This window comes from Octopus bimaculoides, chromosome 4 (genome assembly GCF_046866305.1).
Source record: "Octopus bimaculoides isolate indiv1 chromosome 4, ASM4686630v1, whole genome shotgun sequence".
NCBI classification, from domain to species: domain Eukaryota; kingdom Metazoa; phylum Mollusca; class Cephalopoda; order Octopoda; family Octopodidae; genus Octopus; species Octopus bimaculoides.
The window spans coordinates 11,761,495-11,782,807 of NC_142931.1; the positions used below are offsets into that span (position 1 = coordinate 11,761,495).

General features: G+C 37.3%; 1 protein-coding gene across 1 annotated transcript in view; it reads left to right on the forward strand.

The window, feature by feature from the left end:
* The window catches only part of LOC106872187 (formylglycine-generating enzyme), a 45,857-nt gene extending 31,054 nt beyond the window's left edge, over positions 1-14,803 (forward strand). Inside the window, exons 4-8 of the mRNA XM_014919085.3 lie at positions 1,057-1,179; positions 2,121-2,235; positions 4,910-5,026; positions 9,292-9,351; positions 14,558-14,803. Coding sequence (XP_014774571.1) covers positions 1,057-1,179; positions 2,121-2,235; positions 4,910-5,026; positions 9,292-9,351; positions 14,558-14,671 — 529 coding nt within the window. The 3' untranslated portion in view covers positions 14,672-14,803. The remainder of the gene's footprint in view (positions 1-1,056; positions 1,180-2,120; positions 2,236-4,909; positions 5,027-9,291; positions 9,352-14,557) is intronic.
* Positions 14,804-21,313: the final 6,510 nt, after the last annotated feature.

Genomic DNA, 21,313 nt, shown 5'->3' on the forward strand with positions numbered 1-21,313 from the left:
CTTCAAATGATAATGCAAGAGTTTCTTCAAGTAATGCCTCAAGGAGCTTATCATCAAACTCAACTGGATGTCCTGTTCGATCTTCATCTTCAAGGCTGAAATCTCCACTTCTGAATATTGCAAACCATCTTCTGCAAGTCCTTTCATTCAAGCATTCTTTCCCATAAACTGAGTGTATATTTCGAGTCGCTTCGGCTGCAGAGTTTCGTTTTTTATACTCATAAAGCATTATGTGCCTTAAATGATCTTTGGATACTTCCATGTTAGAAAGGGTTTTAATCAAAGAAATTTTAATTCTATTATTCTGTAAAATAATATTTAATTAGTTTAAATATACACAAATGCATAAAAATAATTTTTAATTCCATTAGACATTGTAAAATACTATTAAATTTCATTCAATTTTAAAAAAGGTAAAATCAGACAGAACTTTTGGGATGACCTGATATATATATATATATATATATATATATATATATATATATATATATATATATATATATGTGTGTGTGTGTGTGTGTGTGTGTGTGTGTGTGTGTGTATATAAATGTCTGTGTGTATTATTGTGCCTGTACTTTTTTTCACCCCAACCACCACTTAACAAGTGCTAGTTTGTTTACATCCCTGTAATTTAGCTGTTCAGCGAAAGAGACAGATTAAGTAAATACAAAATTTAAAAAGAATAAGTACAAGGGTTGATTTGTTCAACTAAAACCTTTCAAGGCAGTACCCCAGCATGGCCACAGCCGAATGACTCAAACAAATAAAACATATAGTGTCACTTGATAATTAGTGATTTTTCTTTTGTTTGTCAAGTTTTGTTTGGGTTTAATATGCAAAGACCGGAAACTGTCTTGTAATAATTTTTTTCTTTTTTTTAACTTGGTTCAAAGTTCAGTTTTATAAGAGAAGAGATAAAAGATAATAAATCAGGTTTAGTCTGGGTTTTATCAGTCTTTGTGCTTTTCAATGTCAACATGTATATTTATATCTTATCTTAGGCACAAGTAATAAATAAATAAATATTAACTCGTATTTGTATATATTCTTTTTTAGAATGAACCATCCAGTTCTCCATGTTTCTTGGAATGATGCCGTTAAGTACTGTAAATGGGCTGGCAAAAGGTTGCCGACTGAAGCAGAATGGGAGTATGCCTGTCGAGGTGGTTTAAAACAAAGGTAGCATTGAATCTTTTGTATTTTGACATTTCTCTTCAATTTTTGTTAGTTTTAAACTTCTCTGTCTGCTGAATCTGTGTATGTCCCAGTTTTATAATAGGTACACTGTTCTTTAACTGTTGTAAAGACACAATGTACCTATTTGTAAAGTACACAGTGTACCTATTTGTAAAGACACAGTGTAACTATTTGTTGTAAAGGGCAGCAGGTAGGACATTCAGATGTAAAACTCTGCCTTAGAAAACCCTGTTCAATTCATACCAGCATGGAAAAGTGGAAGTAAAGTAATGATGCTTGTGGCAGTGGCAGCAGCAGTTGCAGTTTCAAGTCACAAAAATCTTGACACCATATTACAAATAACTGTTTGAGTGAAGTTAATAGCCTTTGTGTGTTTCTGAAAGGCTAACCTATATCTGCCATCCTATAATCACTTTAGTTTCAGCACATAATCTCAGATCAAAAATACTTGCTATGCAAGTACATCTGTAGTAACGCCGTGCGCATGCGTGGAATTAAACAACCAAGCGTTCCCGCTTCTATTCTATCTCTTTCTCGGTCGGCCGGCCATGAGCAGGGACGTGTCAAGCAGTGTCTCCAACATTCCAACTCTGGAGACAGTCTCTTTACGTGTTTAGCTGTCTCTCTTCATCTTTCGAACTTACGCTCAACAGCTCGCTTACATCTACATACCAAACGTCCAAACAACAATGCTCACACACACAGAAGCTGTAACAACAAACAAGAGCTAAAGATGTATATATTTACCACCTGAATAAATGTTGTTTAAGTTGATAGTCTGGAGTTCAGCGTTCCGTTATATTCTTAATTTTATATAGGAAAGTCAGGTATACATCTAATGATGTATAACCTACTTTCCTATACATCTTTCTAATTTAATTAAAATCGTTTTAACAATTTATAAACATTTTATATACAATTAGAAAATTTCCTTGGGGTAACAAAGAAAATCCAGAGAACAAACATTGGATGAATATATGGCATGGAGAATTTCCTAAAAAAAATACTGGAGATGATGGTTTCCTTGGTACTGCACCGGTAAGTCTTATTATAGTTATATTTGTCCTTCAAACAATCCTCATCATTATCATCATCATTTAATGTCTGCTTTCTGTGCTGGCATGGGTTGGATGGTTTGACTGAGAACTGGTAAGCTGGGAGACTGTACCATGCCCCAATGCATTAGATGTTTTATATACAGAATTCATTTGAGAATTGTTAATCAAAATGGCTAATTTTAGTCATAGTTACATTAGCAAACAAGAATTAGAAGAAAGCATTATTCTACGTACTTTGGAAACCTGTTTTTACTGTCTAACACTTTAGCATTTAAACTGGTCATTTTTAGCCCAAATATTTTACCTGCTTTATGTTCAAACTGACCAGATCTGGCCTCTCACACCTACCCCACAATGTCATTCTAAAAATGAACACCACATCATTGAAATTTCATCACTACAAGATACTGCATAATTAATTCAAAACAGTGTGAATAAATAAGTATTACGTTTGACTGATTGCTAAAGGGTTAATTAGAAGTGTTTCATATTTTAACACCTGATATTCTGAAGTAAGTTTCAGATTTTAAATAAATAACACACACACACAGAAATTCCACACACTCCACAGACACTTCACAAAGATATTACATGCACGTACAGACACACCGTTTCTCTCTCTCTCTCTCTCTCTCTCTCTCTCTCTCTCTATATATATATATATATATATATATATATATATATATATATCGCAAGGTGAAATCAAAAATTTAAAAAACCTACACGATTAGGTGAAATGCGCTTTCTATGATTTATAAAATATGTTACATGTTAATAAAAATCTGTAAATGTACAACCATCCAGATTTCTGAGTACTTTAATTTTTTTCTATAATATAATTCCTGTACATCACCTCCAAACCTTCCAATATATATATATATATATATATATATATATATATATATATATATATATATATATATATATACAAGGAAAGAATGAAGGAATTAATTCCATATATAGAACAACCATGCAGTGCTCAGAATATGAATAATATAAGCTTCGATAGAAGACACAAAATTCAGGTGATCAATAAACAATTGTTTATCGATTACCTGAATTTTGCATTTTTTATCGATGCCTCTATTATATATATATATATATATATATATATAGCTATTTGTATTTCAGCTATTTTAGAGAGAAACAACATTACCTGCTGCTGCAAGTTCTAGTCTTAGCTAGCTTTAACTGACATGACCCAGCATGGTTCCTATGCCCAGAGTTATGGACAAGGCCTTTGACAGCAGAGAAGTGAATATGACAACAATGATTGATGACAGGCTGATAGCCAATTCAGTGGTGTCATCAAATAACACAGGACACTTAGTGGTAGTCCTCTAATACAAGCCTCACAGACCACTGCAAGTAGTGAAAGAACAATACCTCTCTAATTTATTATGCATCAATATATCTGTTCCTTCTGAGTGTTGGGCCTCCCGGAGGCAATAACTGAGACCTTTAGCATTATGTTGTGCTTGAGAGGAAGACCCATCAAGCTGGGCAAAATCACAGTCGTGGAAGATACTGGTGTCATGCAAATGGCACCAGTGCCAGTGGCACATAAAAGCACCCGTTGGCGTTAGGAAGAGCATCCAGTCATAGAAGACCATGCCAAATCAGGTGCAGCCTTCCAGCTTACCAGCCCCAGTCAATCCATCGAGCCCATGCCAACATGGACAACAGACGTTAAATGATGATGAGGATGATGATCTAGAGATGCAAATCTGGTTCGCCAGTCCTCATTTAAATCGTCCAACCCATGCCAGCATGGAAGGCGGACGTTAAATGATGATGAGGATACATATCCTTTTATTCTTTACTTGTCTCAGTCATTGGATGGCAACCATGCCAGGGCACCATCTTGAAGTGTTTAGTCAATCAAACTGACTTCAGTACTTACTTTATGAGTCTCTTTTGCCAAACTGCTAAGTTATGGAGACATGGCCAATCCAAAGCCAGTTGTCAAAGTAGTGAGAGATAAACATGTGCACCCCTCCCCCAGCACACTGTTAAGTGGTTGGCATTAGGAAGGGCATCCAGCCATAGAAACCATGCCACATGGGAACCTGCTAGCCAGTTCCATTTCAAACCCATGCCAGCATGGACAGTGGACATTAAATGGTGATGATGATGATGATCACATTCACACACACACACACACACACAGCAGGCTTCTTTTAGCTTCCATATACCAGCAAGATCTACTTGTAAGATTTTGATCAAGTTGAGGCTAAAGTTAAGACACTTGCCCAAGGTGCCATGCAGTGGAACCAAGGTAAAAATCATGTGGTTGGGAAGCAAACTTCTCAACAACACAGCCCCACTTTTGTGTGTGTTTGTATGACTTTGTTAGATGGAAACTGAAAGAAGCCCATCAGCTATATATATGTGTGTATGTCCTCATAAATTAACAGTTCAGTGAAAGAGACTGACAGAATAAGAACCAAGCTTAAAATGAAAGATAGATACCAGAGTCAATTCATTTGACTAGAAATTCTTCAAGGTGGCACCCCAGCATGGCCACAGTCCAATGACTGAAGCAAGTGAAAGATAAAAGATATAAATTTTTGTTACCAATCTTTCTAGGCTGTTGAATTGAACATTTATTAAAAGTAACACTGACATATTTTGTTATTGCAACCTCTTTTCAGGTGGATGAATTCCCAACTCAGAACAAGTTCAAACTGAAAAATATAATTGGAAATGTATGGGAATGGACACAAGACTGGTGGGATATACATCATTCGAAAGAGTTTGCTAAAAATCCAGTAAGAATTTCTATTTGTTTTTTTTAGATCCATCCCCCCAATATAAGTGGAAGGATGGGGGCTCCGAAAGGGGTCTCAGGGAGTAGCATCCCTGCCTTCCTGAGTTAGTTTTCCACCACATTTCTTAAAAATCGTAATAGAGGTCTTGGTCTCAGGACCACTCATGTCCAAAAACTGAGGTTGAAGATAAGCAAGGGCATACTCCCCAGAGAAAATCCAGCTCCAAAAAAAAGCCTCATGATAGCAAAGGAGAATGGGCACCAGCCAGCCCAAAGGTTGGGGTGAGCTGCACCTGCCTACTTTGGTTGCTACGGCATTAAGGTAGATCCAGCCACCCCTGTTAATGGAGACAAAACCCTGATGTAAAACACTGGATGGTGATGATGATGATAGCTGCTTATCATGATGGAAGTCTTTTAGATAACAATAACCAACTGACAGCATTGAGTAAAGAATACAACAGCCTCCTGAATGGGTTTGGTGTCAACTGATGTTGATAACATTATCCATGATTACAATAAGTGGCTTTTTCCGTATTATTTAGGTTGACTTACTGAAGCTCTGGATAATCCATGGTTTAATTAGGTATAACCACTAACTATTAAAGATTAATATGGCACTTTAGATGTTATATTTATAAGTTATAATCTGTATATACAGATGATATATGTAGTAGTTAATTACATATATACCCCATCACTGTCACACATACACATTCACTGCTAATTGTTGTCTGTCTGTGTGCATGTGCCAGTAGTATTCATTTGAATTGCTCCCTCCCAATCTCTCTCTCACACGCACACATACACACACACTTTTATCATCTCCTTAACATTTTAATATAATAGAAGATTCATAGATGGAGAGAGAGAGATGTTTGAGTGTATGTTTATGCCACTAGCATTCCTTTGCATCTCTCTTTCTCTCCCTTTTTCTTTCTCTCTCTCTCACATACACACACACACACACATGCTTTATCATCTCCTTAACACTTTACTATAATAGAAGTAGATAGAAAGTGAGATAGAGAGAGATGCCTGAGTGTGTGTATATCCTAGTGGCATTCCTATGGCTTGTCCCCCCCTGCCCCCCCCCCCTCTCTCACATATACTTCTTACCTTTTTACCATCCCCTTTCCACATCATGATAGATTAGCATGGCAGATTGTTGTTAATACTTTTAGGGAGATGCTTGTTTTTGATAACAAATATAAGGGATTCTTATCTCAAACTTGCATCTGTGGCTTTGTTGGATTATAGAGAATTTGTTTAGCTTAAAGGAGAAACTCCCAAAATGCAACAGACTTTTCAGATAATTTATGTTTGATCTAGAGCAGGGGTCCCCAAACTTTTTAGATCATTGACCCCTTCATGGAATCCTTGAACCTTCATCAACCACGAGGCTTGTACAAGAAAATAAATAAATAATAATAATTAAGTAGACATGCAGTTTAGGTAGCGGGACTCCAAAAAGGGTCTCAGGGAGTAGCATTCCTGCCTTCCTGAGCTAGTTTTTCCACCACATTTCTTAAAAATTGTGGTAGAGGCCTTGGTCTCAGGACCACTCATGTCTAAGAACTGAGGTTGAGGGTAAGCAAAGGCATGCTCCCTATAGAAAATCCAGCTCCAAAAAAGCTTCATGATAGCAAAGGAGAATGGGCACCAACCAGCCCAAAGGTTTGGGTAGGCAGCATCTACCTACCTCAGTTGCTATGACATTGAGGAAGATCCAGCCACCCCCCATTAACGGGGACAAAACCTGGATTTGAAACACTGGATGATGATGATGATGAAGTAGACATGCCGTTTCAGACATTTATCGACCCCTTAATTCCCACTTTTCCATGTTTGATTGGATTTGACACAGTTTTTTGGAGCAGATTTTTCTATGGTTGGATGTTGCCAACCATTATCTGTTTATAAGTAATATGATATTTCCCCACAGTCAGACATGTTTTGTAGAAGATTGAAAAGAGTGATGCTTGTTTACTACTATCACACAATGTCAAGATAAGGAGACAGCAACATGCACACACATATGTGTCATCATCAACATCATCATTTAACATCAGTTTTCCATGCGACATGGGTTGGATGGCTTGTCAGGAGCTGGCAAGGCCAGGGGCTGCACCAGGTTCCATAGTCTGTTTTTGGTTCACTTTCTACAGCTAGAAGACCTTTCTAACACCAGCTGCTTTACAGAGTATACTGGGTGCTTTTTTATGTGGAACCAGTATTTTGTATACAACACCAGCACCGGTGCTTTTTATGTGACACCAGCACTTTTTATGCAGCACCTACACCAGTGCTTTTCTTGTGGAACCAGCACCAGTGCTTTTCATGTGGCACCAGTGCTTTTCATGTGGCACCAGTGCTTTTCATGTGACACCGGCACCAGTGCTTTTCATGTGGCACTAGCACAAGTGCTTTTCATGTGGCACCAGCACCAGTGTTTTTCATGTGGCATCAACACAAGTGCTTTTCATGTGGCACCAGCATCAGTACTTTTCATGTGGCACCAGCACCAGTGCTTTTCATGTGGCACCAGTTCTAGCGATTTTTATGCGACACCAGCACCAGTGCCTTTTACGTGACGCCAGCAACATGGTACCAACAGGATTACTAAGTACCCTCAAGAAAACCACCTGTACTAAATATGCAGAGGAGGAGTAGACAGGAAGTTCTTATGGTGCACAAAGTATGAACTATGAGTGCACAAGATCAAGGTGATAATAAATACTTTGTTTGTGCAGGTGCACAGTTAACAAGCAGAGTATTTCTTATCAGTGCTTCTCATCAACTCTTTAAAAAATCCACAGAAGTAGTGGATAGCCTCTGTTATTAAGCAACCTAATCACCTGTCGGGGAGGGTGATTAGAAAACATAATAGCCAGAATAAGAACAGGGTGGGAAAAGTTCAGAAAGCTGTTATTTCTGCTGGTGATGAAAGGGATTCTCTCATTGATTGAAGGGTCAGTTGTATATTGCTTGTGTACAAAGTGTAACACTACATGTTAGTGAGATGTAGACAGTGAATGTAAAGGATGTGTGACGGTTGGAGAGAAACGAAGCAAGCCTGCTTCACCAGACGTGTAACGTTAGTATGAGCTGGGAATGTCCCCTTGGCACCCAAGCTGCATTCCTAGTGCTCCCTCCCCCCCCCCCCGGATCCCTCACCATCACCACAAACACAGACCACTTTCTGCGGCACCTTTAAGACAGTTGTATTTCATAAATAAAGCTTAACCTAATTAACTGGTTATTTTGTTGTTTTTATATTCATTGCTCTCTTTTGGGTATCAACCCATTTTTCTTCACCCCCACCCCTTATCTTTTCATAGCTCCCAGGGGGACAGTACCACCCACTTTGGGAACCACTGGTGTAGAAACTCAGAAGATAACAAAAGATTGCAACAAATAGTGAGATGCTTTTAGAAAGGATGGTGGGGGAGGATGTGGAAAAGAAGGTAAATAAGGAGGATATTGTCTTACTAATCTTTAATCCAAGAACTATTACATAATCCCTGAAATAGAACAGTGTCAGTGACCAAAATAGCAATGGTGTGACAAAAATTTTGATAGTTCAAGAAATCAATAGAAAGTGAATTTAAGAGGGTTTTTTTTTTGTTTTGTGTTTTTTTACATATCTTGTGACAACTGAAATTGTTCTTCTGCTATCTAATTGCAATATTATCTCTGTTTTGCAAGATCATGTAATGTTTTTTGAACAGTTTGCTTTTTAAAGTAGTTGTATGCTGTCAACTTAATGTGACAGTCCCATGAAGGGAATAACACTACTACTATTTAGCTCTAGGAAGCAGCACCACTTCCTGTCGGCCTTGACACATTTCCTGTGTCCTTATGTTTATAAGGGGGAGACAAGCACCTCCACTTAGCTAAGCCTGCATCCAGAGACATGTTTCTGAGTCTTTGCTCATCATTAGTCTGGAGTAGCATAACCTGCTAGTCAAAGATGCCTGTCAAGCTCTTGTAAACATATAATAATTCTAGTGAAATAGCTGGGTAGAGGTACTTGTCTCCTCCTTGTAAACATAAGGACACAGGAAATGTGTCAAGGCCGACAGGAAGCGGTGCAGCTTCCTACGTCTAACCAACAGTAGTATTATTCCCTTCAGGGGACTGTCACATTAAGTTGACAGCATACAACTACTTCATCGTATCACTACTGCATAAATCTCTCTGAGAGATTTAGAAATGTATTATTTCTAAGTTTGCTTTTAAAATTTTTTTTCTGTCTTCTTTTAGAAAGGGCCTTCTAAAGGAACAAGTAGAGTAAAGAAAGGAGGCTCATTCTTGTGCCATAAGGTATGTATATTCACATTCTTATTGTTTTCATCATTGTCTTCATCATTATTTAACATCTGCTTTCCATGCTGGTATGTGTTGGACGGTTTGACTGAGGACTGGCAAGCTGGGAGGCTACACCAGGCTCCAGTCTGATTTGGCAAGGTCTCTGCAGCTGGATGCCCTTACTAACACCAGCCACTCTGAAAGTTTATTAGGTGCTTTTTACATGCCAGAGGCACGGTAGCCTGTCAGGCAGCATTGGCATCAACCATGCTCAAATGGTGCTTTTTACATACCACCGGCGCGGGATCCAATCAGGCAGCACTGGCATCGGCCACACTCAACTTGTGCTGTTTATGTGCCACTGGCATGGGTGCCAGTCAGGCAGCAATGACATCGGCCATGCTCAAACGGTGCTTTTTATGTGCCACCAGCATGGGTGCCAGTCAGATGGCACTAGCATCGACCACTTAAAATGATTTATAATGATAAATCTTTCTAATTTGGGCTCAAGGCCAGCAATTTTGAGGGGATGGGTAAGTTGATTACATCAACCCCAGTGCTCAACTGGCACTTATTTTATTGACACAGAAGGGATGAAAGACAAAGTTGAACTCAGAATGTAAAGTGCCAGAAGGAATGCTGCTAAGCATTTTTTTCTGGCTTGATAACGATTCTACCACCTCACTGCCCTTTCCATAATGGTAATGAAATATACAATATTGGTTTCAAATTTTGGCACAAGTTCCATAATGTCAAGGAGATGGGGCTAAGTCAATTATATCACTTCCAGTATTCACCTGGTACTTATTTTATGGATCCTGAAAAGATGGATTGCGAAGTCGACCTTGGCAGAATTTCATCCATACGAAATGTTGCTAAGCATTTTGCTTGGTAGGCTAATGATTCTGCCAGCTTGTTGCATTCAATGAAACATATAATATTAAATATGCTGATCATAAATAAACCTAGAGGTTATATGACAAGTAGAAGGATTGAAGAAGAAAGCATTGTGCTGGAAATTGTTTTTCCATGAATTAAATGCTTGTAACAGTTAAAAGCTAAACTAACAAAAGTTTGATAATGTTAACTTGAGTATTATTGAGGCAAAAATCTCCCAAACTAACAAGAAGGAATAAAATAGAGCATTAAAACTGAAATATAAATGTCAGAATGTTGGTGATATTAGCAGGAGTGTAAGCAGAAATCTTTTAATTGAATTTATATTAAATAGACACAGGCGTGATTATGTGGCAAGAAGCTTGCGAGGGGTTATCGGTCGGTGGGCGCCAGTGCCCCTCCCATTTCTATTTCATCCTTTTTGTTATCACCTTCATCTCATTAATGTCTGTGTCCAGCCAGCAGCTTCTTTATGTTTGTCTGTCCTTGTTTGTCCCCTCTTTGTAAGGCCTTAATGGCCAATATATATGAAATAAAGAAGCTTGCTTCCTAACCACATGGTTCTGGGTTCAGTCCCACTGCGTGGCACTGAAAGAAGCCCATCGCATGTGTGTGTGTGTGTATGTGTGTGATCACTGCTTGATAACTGGTGTTCTGATAATGGACTGAACTGAACCGTAACTAATCTGCACATCCTCTGATAACTCACGGATGGTGATTCGACAATTTCCCCTCACAGCTACACACATGTCTGCAATGTTTTCCTCAGTTCTGCTGGTTGCTGGTCTCCTAGAACATTCATCAATGTCAACATATTTTTGAAATGTCTGAACCACTCGTACACTTGTGTGTGGCTTATACACTCCTCTCCGTACACTTTCTGTAACTTGGTGTAGGCCTCTGAGCAGGTATCACCATGACAACTTTCTCTGTCATGGTCAATGCGACAATCACACGTTACACATGTGTCTTCCAAGCACTGCTGCAAACAGCAGAAGTGAGCTAGAACATTAAAACTTCGTGTGAATGCACAGCAGGGTTCAAGGTTAATCTGTGCCAAGCGGTTTCACTGTATGTGCTTTAACTCCATTACTATAGCAACAGTCCAGATACTTATTGATCAAACTTCGTGTGTGTGTGTGTGTGTGTGTCTCCTTGTCCTGACATCGTATGAATGTTGTAAATGTATGTCATTGATTTTGCAATATTCTATGAAAATATGTCTGGCCATAATGAAATGTTACCTTGTTCAGAAACAGATAAGGGTTGGTGACGGCAAGGACATCCAACCATTGGAAAATCTGCATCAAATAACTCCATCCAACCCATACAAGGATGGAAAAGTGGACATTAAAATGATGATGAGGGCAATAATGGTGCTCTAAAATAAACACTGAAAACAATAATTCTTCAATTACTATTGCTAAACCTAATTTTCGTGACTATTAAATGAAGAGAGGTGGGGGAGAGGAGAGCTGAGAGAGTGGTGTTGTGTTGAGTGTGCGTGAACCAGAAGATCTGAATGCTTATGTAGTAAAACTTACCAGCCCCTTATTAGTTTCTTCCTTTCCTTCTCACCCTGAATTTTTTTGTTTTTTTTTTGTTTTTATCCAATAAATGGAGTGTTTTATTTACATAAAAGACTGAATCCCAATTTGACTGCCACTCTCAAGCCAAACTGGCTGAACGATTTTTTAAACATGCATATTACAAGAAAACAAAGAAAAAAGGGGGGGGAGTTAAGCTTCATCTTTCTTTTTTCTTTTTCTTTGTTTCCTTGTAATTGTAAGTCAATCTTTACATACATTTAAAAAAAAAACCCACTCAATTAAGCTTGGATTCAGAAATCGTTAGCAATTGTATTACTGTAATATTTTAAGGGAAACTTATTGCTGAAATGTACAAAATCGCAATAAAAAAAAAGATTTTTCAGTCTCAAAGTGTTCTTGGTTTGTCACAGTGTCCTTTTGTTTTCGTTTTTTTTTTGGGGGGGGGTGAATGAGACACAGCTTTATCGTACATTATGTAAACAGTGATGTACTTGTGTTCATATGTATTTATGTTCGTTAGCATGTGTGTGTGTGTGTCTGTATATATGTTTGAATATATGTGTATGTACCTGTATATGTGTATATATGTATATGTATGTGTATATATGTATGTATCTATATGTGTATTTATCTGTATGTGTGTATATATGCGTATGTATATATATGTGTATCTATGTGTGTATATATGTATCTGTGTGTATATACATGTGTGTATCTATATATGTGTGTATATATGTGTATAAATGTGTGTATCTGTGTGTATATACATGTGTGTGTATGTATCTGTATATATATGTGTATGTATGTATCTATCTATCTATATATCTATATATATATCTATATATATATATATAAATGTATCTATGTATGTATATACGTGTGTATATCTGTATATGTGTGTGTATGTGTATCTATATATGTGTTCACATTTTTTTTACACACACTGACACACACATACACACACCAGTATCAGTTCCTTTGGCAGTTATTTTCCTCTGGCTTTTGCCCTTAGAGCACTTTTCTAAGATTAATATTAAATTTTGATGTGCTTGCCAAACATTACCAGACCAAGCTAAAGACACACTAACATGAAGTTAAGTATATGTGTTGTTCCTTTGTTTAAATGGAAGCTTGGCATAACAGACCTAACTTGTTCTTAGATGCATTTACGCAGTTTTTACGGCAACGGAATTTTAGATTGGGATTTATAAACACAGCTTTGTGGTTAAGAAGCTTGATATGCAACCACATAGTTTCAGGTTCAGTCTCACTGTGTGGCACCTTGGACAAGCATCATCTACTATAGCCCTGGGCTAACCAATTCCTTATGAATGAATCTGGTAGATTGAAACTGTGTGGAAGCCCGTGTGGTGTGTATCATGACCACAGGATTGACCAAACTCTCAGATGTTGTTATACATCACTTGTCACAATGCACTTTGCATTGTTTTAGCTTTTGAATAATTCCACCTCCCTAGTTAGGCAAGCAGAGGCACAGGCATGGCTGTACTTACCAACCACATGGTTCCGGGTTCAGTTCCACTGCATGGCACCTTAGGCCGACCAAAGCATTGTGAGTGGATTTGATAGATGGAAACTGAAAGAAGCCTGTCATACATGTGTGTTTGTGTGTCTGTGTTTGTTACCACACCATCACTTGACAACCGGTGTTGGTGTGTTTACATCCCCGTAACTTAGCGGTTCGGCAAAACAGACTGATAGAATAGAATAAGTACTAGGCTTACAAAGAATAAGTCCTGAGGTTGATTTGTTCGACTAAATGCGGTGCTCCAGCACGGTCACAGTCAAATGACTGAAACAAATAAAAGAATATATATATGTGTGTGTGTGTGTCGCCCACCACTGCTTGACTTCTGGTGTTGGTTTGTTTACATCTCCATGAGCTAGCAGTTCAGCATAAAAGATCAATAGGATAAGTGTCAAGCTTTAGAAATATATCAGGGTTGATTTGTTCAACTAAAGTGCTTCAGAGGGGGGGGGGGGCAGCATGGCTGCAGTCCAATGAGTGAAACAAGTAAAAGAATGTCTTTTACTCTGCTTATTTTTAATAAATATCAAATGTTCCCTTAACTTTTTACCTGTGCTGTGTATCACCCATAATACCCAGGACATATTTCCCTGGCATCCTTACATCACATATGATACACATTCCCAATATTCTATAAACCACTTGGAACTTATGACAGGAAAGTTTTATATTATTTAGGACATATGAAATAATGACTGACTAAGCATGGCGGCAAAGAGCGGCTGTGTGGTAAGTAGCTTTCTTACCAACCACATGGTTCCAGGTTCATTCCTACTGCGTGGCACCTTGGGTAAGTGTCTTCTACTATAGCCTCGGGCTGACCAAAGCCTTCTTAGTGGATTTGGTAGACGGAAACTGAAAGAAGCCCGTCGTATATATGTATATATATATATGTATGTGTGTTTGTGTGTCTGTGTTTGTCCCCCCACCATCGCTTGACAACCGATGCTGGTGTGTTTACGTCCCCGTAATTTAGCGGTTCGGCAAAAAGAGACCAATAGAATAAGTACTAGGCTTACAAAAGAGTAAGTGCTGGGGTCGATTTGCTCGACTAAAGGCAGTGCTCCAGCATGGTCGCAGTCAAATGACTGAAACAAGTAAAAGAGTATTATTTAGGACGTGTGAAATAAAGACTAACTAAGCATGGATGCAAAGAGTTAATGAATTATTATTTAATCAAAAATAATATTATTTATTTAAGAACTATTTTTTAATCAATTTTCAGGATTATTGCTATAGATATCGCTGTGCAGCTCGAAGTGAGAACACTCCTGATTCATCTGCCTCCAATTTGGGCTTCCGCTGTGCCACTTCTAAACTCCCTGCGATGCCGCCATAAAATTATTTCCTGTTATTATTTCACTGTTTTAATTATTTTTCCTAAATAAATAAATTTCTTTATATTATTTAAAATAAAATACAACCTAATATTTTTCATCTATTTGTTGTAAATAAATATGTCTGTCTTTCCCATGATTCTCAGTTTTTGTATGCACAGTAATGCGGTGTGGAAAGAAGATTTGCTTGTAGAAGCAAAAACATAATTTGAGAACAAAAAAAAAGCAATGTTTTCCTTTTAATGATGGTCCAGATCATATGGGAAAGCGAATATATGATGATGACAATGACGACAGTGGGGGGGGGGGTAATTTTGCCCAAAATGATGCCTGTCAAGCTCTCGTTAACATATAATAATTCTAGTGAAACATGTGACAGTTGTAAACAAGCTGATGTTTATTTCCAATCTGTGAAATGTCTGACTATGCAGAAACATTACCTTACTTGGAAATAGATAAGTGTTGGCAACAGGAAGGACATCTGTCCATAGAAAATCTGCCTCGACATTTTTACCTAATCCATGCTAGCATGGAGAAATGGATGTTAAAATCATGATGATGATGAACCATTTACATAGCACTGATAGAAAGGTTTACAAAATGATCTATTGTAACATATGTAAATATTGATCTTTGTTAAATTCAAATTACGACAAACATAAACAAACAAGCGAAGCTTGCTTTTAGAAGCGTTGAGATGTCTTTTTTATAGAAAGTTAAAGAAGTGATGTTTAAATTCTCAATCGCAGAATAATGCTAATAATATAGCCTGAACAGGATAAACTATCCCTATTTTTGCAGAGAAAAGTGTAGGTGGCCAATATCTTAATTTGCAGAGGAATTTGTGGTGGTGAGTTTAGCTTAATTGGCAAAAGCATCGTCACATGTAATGACGGGGATGTGAGTTCGAGTCCACAGCTGGCCACCTACACTTTTCTCTGCAAAAATAGGGATAGTTTATCCTGTTCAGGCTATATTATTAGCATTATTCTGCGATTGAGAATTTAGACATCACTTCTTTAACTTTCTATAAAAAATTGATCTTTGTAATCATAGGTAAAACATAGCTGGGGAATATTTTATTAAAAAACAGTTGTTAGTAATCCTCATCATCATCATTATTTTTACTTTTATTTTTCATGCTGGCATGGATTGTATAGATCAGTGGTTCTCAAACAGTATCCATGTGACCCCTGGGGTCCATATAAAATTTTATGAGATCCAGGCAGGCAAAATAGTAAAGTAAGGATCTACAATAATATTTTAAGGCTTCATGAATAAATTTTGCTTTAGTTATATTTATTGCAAGAACCAGCTAGGTTTCTTTATTTAGTTCAACATGTTTTGGCCACTGAAATGTGTTTCTCTCGGAAAGTGCTATTGCAATCCTACATAAGTGAACATGTGAAAAATAAAATAGGAATTTTGTAGTATTTATAAAACTAGTTTTAAAACATGGATTGGCTATGGGGTTCCACCAGAGTAATCGAAGGGGTCCATAGGCAAAAAATGGTTGAGAACCTCTGGTATAAATCATCATGTTTCTGAATTGTAAATAACATGGAAATGAAAAATCAGTAGAACATAAATTCTGGATCTATTTTAGATTAGATTAAATGTATATTCAAATCCATAATTCAGTGGTAAATGTTTGCCTACCACACTAGAATAATTATGTCAGATTTCTGGTTGATGCATTGTAAAATGAATTTTTTTTTTTTTTGTGATCTCCTTACAAGACTACGTAGGGTTTATTTTTAAAAGAACATCCTTTTCTGAATTAAGCTTACTACTATAGGAAATTAAAAGATTTGTTCGGGGAGATAAACTCTATAATGAATTATAGATAATTTTTTTAATTTCTATTTCCTTTATATAGACCACTTCCTATAATAATACAATATGAGGTTTGTGAATATAGAATGAAATGTATGAATACAGGACAATGTTTGTGAACAGAGGGCAGAAGTGAGTCGGAATATAACCATCAAGTGGTACAATTATACTCAAGCATGGGAAGACCTTCACTGATCACAATGCATTTTGCATCAATTTACCTTTCGTATGATGCCACTTCACTGGCTAAACAAGCAAGCTAACATTCCCCCCAATCGGAATGCTGGTCCATCAGAGGGCTACTTATTTCCAGCTGAGTAGATGGGAGCAATGTGAAATTAAGTGTTTTGCTCGAGAACACAATACACTGCTTGGTCTGAGAATTAAACCCACAATCTTGTGATCCTGAGTGCAACACCTTAACCCACTAGGCCACAAGCCGTCATACACACATACACACACATATAAATTAGTAGTAGTGCCCCTGGACTGGCTCTTGTGTGGGTGGCACATAAAATACACCATTTTGAGTGTGGCCGTTGCCAGTACCGCCTGACTGGCCTCGTGCGGGTGGCACGTAAAAGCACCCACTACACTCTCTGAGTGGTTGGCGTTAGGAAGGGCATCCAGCTGTAGAAACTCTGCCAAATCAGATTGGAGCCTGGTGTTGCCATCCGGTTTCACCGGTCCTCAGTCAAATCGTCCAACCCATGCTAGCATGGAAAGCGGACGTTAAACGATGATGATGAAGATGTGGATTCAAAGAATTGCAGCTATTACAGAGAGCTCCCCTTATGAACTCGACTATCAGTCTACATAATAATCAATTATAAAAAAAAGTAATGTAGAGTGTCCATATTACTAAAAATGCAGAAAATCCATAAAATCTAATCGATGAAATTATTTCATGAGGAATATATAAAACCATGCATATGGTTACGTGTGTGTGTGCATGCATACATACGTGCATGCGTGTGTGCGGTATCAGCTTACACTTTTCTGCTTTTATATTCTTTAACCATCAACCATAAACACAAATTGTTTTATTCTGTGTTTATGTGAATTTGAGTATCCAGTTTAGCCCTGTTGACATCAATTCACATGAAACGGTAATTTAACCCTTTTTAATAGCAACCCATCTGGGATCACCCTTGGTTCTATGATACTCATTCTTGTTTCAAAGTGATCTAAATTAAAGGCCTTCTATTAAGATTTCACGTTAATTTATGTTCCAAACACTAAATTAATGATCCTTTTCACTACAGGCACAAGGACTGAAATTTTGGGGGAAGGGATTATTTGATAACATTAACCCCAGAATTCAACTGGTACTTATTTCATTGACCCCAAAAGGATGAAAGGCAAAATCAGCATTTTGCCCATCCTGAATTGACTTTATCAGTCACTTTTCACTGAACTACTAGGTTACAGGGATGTGAACAGAAACACAAAGATACACAGACACATGCAATATGGGCTTCCATATAGTTTCCATCTACCAGATTCATTCACAAGGCATTGGTTGATCCAAGGTTCGGTTATGGCGATGAGGATTCCAGTTGATCCAATCAATGGAACACCCTGCTTGTGAAATTAATGTGCAAGTGGCTGAGTACTCCACAGACACATGTTCCCTTAATGTAGTTGTTAGGGAGATTCAGCATGACATAGAATGTGACAAGGCAGGTTCTTTGAATTGCAAGTACAACTCATTTTTGTCAGCTGGATGGGCTGCAGTAATGTGAAATAAAAAGTCTTGTTCAAGGACACAACGTGCCTCCAGGTGTTGAACTCACAACCTTATGATTATGAGCCGAATGTCCTAACCACTAAACCACATGCCTTCACACTGTAGAGTATAACACTTGCCTAAGTTGCATGTGGTAGGACTTGGGCAAGGGAGGAGGAAGAGGAAGAGGAGGAGGAGAAGAAGAAGAAGAAGAAGAAGAAGAATCAACTGCAGTACTGGACTGTTTTATTTATCTACCATGGAAGGATGAAAGGTGAAGTTGACCTTGGCAGGATTTGAAATCAGAGCCCATATTTAATGGAGCAAATACCCCCGCCCAAACATCCTTACTGCCTGCCTCTACCAATTCACTCTGTATTCTAAGTGCCTGTCCTTGAACACATCAGTTCCTGTCAAACTATCTGACCCATGCCTGCATGGAACATGGATGTGAAATGATAGTGATAGCAGTAGAATGATTTTGTCTTTATCAAACAGATTTTCTCTTCTTTTTCTTTTTTTTTAATTAAAACCCTGAATAAATTTAGGGAAATACAAGACAAAATTCTATGGAAACTAATTTGCAAATGTCATTCACTACATTTTTGAAATCCAGTTCCTGGTGTGTTGTATACTTAACGAATGTTCATGAATATTTAACAAAGAAAAAGAAAAACTGTATCTAATTTATTGGATAAACAGCACTAATTATATTAGATGTATTGTGTATTACAAAATTTACGAAATAAATATTAATATTTATATAAATATTTATGTGCCATAAAACTAACTAAATGTGTGTTTGAGTATGTGAGTATTGGAGGAGACAACAAGTGAAAGATTTAAAATTATTACTACTATTTATCATCATCATCATCATCGTCATCGTCGTCATTATCATCATCATCATCATCATTGTCATAACCATTTTAATGCCTGCTTTTCCATGCTTGCATAGATCAGCCAGAATTTGTTGATGCTCTTCCTGTCACCAACCCTCACTGTTTCTAAGTAAGGTAATATCTCTCCATGTTAAGGTGGTGAGCTGGCAGAATTGTTAGCACACTGGCAAAATGCTTAGCAACATTTCATTCCAAGTTCAAATTCCAATGAGACCAACTTGATCTTTCATCCTTTTGGGGTTGATAAAATAGTCCCACTTGAGCACTGGGGTCAATATTATAATTGACATACCCCCTCCCCTTGGACCAAAATTTGAAATCATCAATTCTCTTTGTCTGGACAGTGGAGTTTCAGTATCCTCATCTTATTGTCTGACGATGGAAGAGTTCATAATAATATATGATGGGCTTCTTTCAGTTTCCATCGCCTGAATCCATTCACAAGGCTCTGGTTGGCCCAGAACTAAAGTAGAAGACACTTGCCCAAGATACCACACAGTGGGACTGAACCTGAAACAATATGGTTGGGAGGAAAATTTCTTAACCACACGGCTATGCTACTGTTATAGAAAATGTTTATTTCCATTTTTGTGTTTTTTACACAATATAAAAAGACAATAAATATATTCGGGAAAAAGGCAAAAATATGACAAGCCATTTTCAACAGTGCTTTATAAGTCTATAACTAGATTATGTAGAGATATGGGTGTGTGCTGAGAAGTTAGATGCAGGTGTAGCTGTGTGGTAAGAATCTTGCTTCCTAATCATATGGACCTAGGTTCAGTCCCAATGCACAGCACCTTGGGCAAGTGTCTTCTACTATAACTTCAGGCCAACCAAAGCCTTGTCAGTAGATTTGACAGACAGAGACTGAAAGAAGCCCATGATGTGTGTGTGTGTGTTTGTATATTGTGCTGGTAGTTAGGATAAATCCCAGCTGTTTCCTCTTAAAGCACATCTACTTATTCCTTTATTACAATCCAGTATGTAGTATCAGTTACTGCTGCATGTTAGTTAAGAATACGTGTTAAAATTGAGTATTATGGAAATATTATTTGCAGAGCTATTGTATAACAAACAAGTAAGTTGAAAAATCTTTTTGTATTATTTATTCACCATTACACATATTTCATTTGCTAATAGGAATTACTAAGTTTTACATGTTAGGTAGACATGTAAGGAATTTCCTATTAGTAATTCTACATATATATCTATGTGTGTGACATTTTGTCTATGTTTGTCCATCCACCACCACCACCACCACCACCACTTGACAACTGGTGTTGGAGTATTTACATTCCTGTAACTTAGCGTTTTGGCAAAAGAGACTGATACAATAAGTCCCAGTCTTAAAAAAAAAAAACAAGTACTGGAGTTGATTTAGTTGACTAAAAAAATTCTTTAAGGTGGTGCCCCAGCATGGTGCTCCAGCATGACTGAAACAAATAAAAAAATAAAACATAAATAAAACATAAATAGAAATAATGAGTTCATCAATAAAATTGTTTGTAAAAGGGCTTTTATTTATTTATAACTAAGTTGTTGATCTGGATTGTATATTGATTAAAAGGTTGGCATTTCAAATGAGAAGTACCTCTCCTATTTTACAGTTCAATAAACAGTTGTAAGAATAGGTTGGCAATTTTAAAAGCAGCTACTTCAACTATATTTTTCTCCTTTACCATGTAATATGCAAATGTATACAAGTAATATGTCACCAAGAAGGGTAAATAAATTGTTTATTCTAAGCATGTAAATGACAAAAGTTAACCATTGACATATGTAATACAGTTCTATATTTAAGAGATGAGGAATTATGTACATTATTCACATTATTTACATTTGACAGATATTTGTCCTCATCTTGTTTGTTGTTAACACAATATTTCGGCTGATATATCCTCCAGCTTTCATCAGGTGTCTTACTCTTTTACTCTTTTACTTGTTTCAGTCATTTGACTGCAGCCATGCTGGAGCACCACCTTTAGTCGAGCAAATCCACCCCAGAACTTATTCTTTGTAAGCCTAGTACTTATTCTATCGGTCGCTTTTGCCAAACCGCTAAGTTACGGGGACATAAACACACCACCATCGGTTGTCAAGCGATAATGGGGGGACAAACACAGACACACAAACATACAATATATATATATATATATATATATATATATATATAT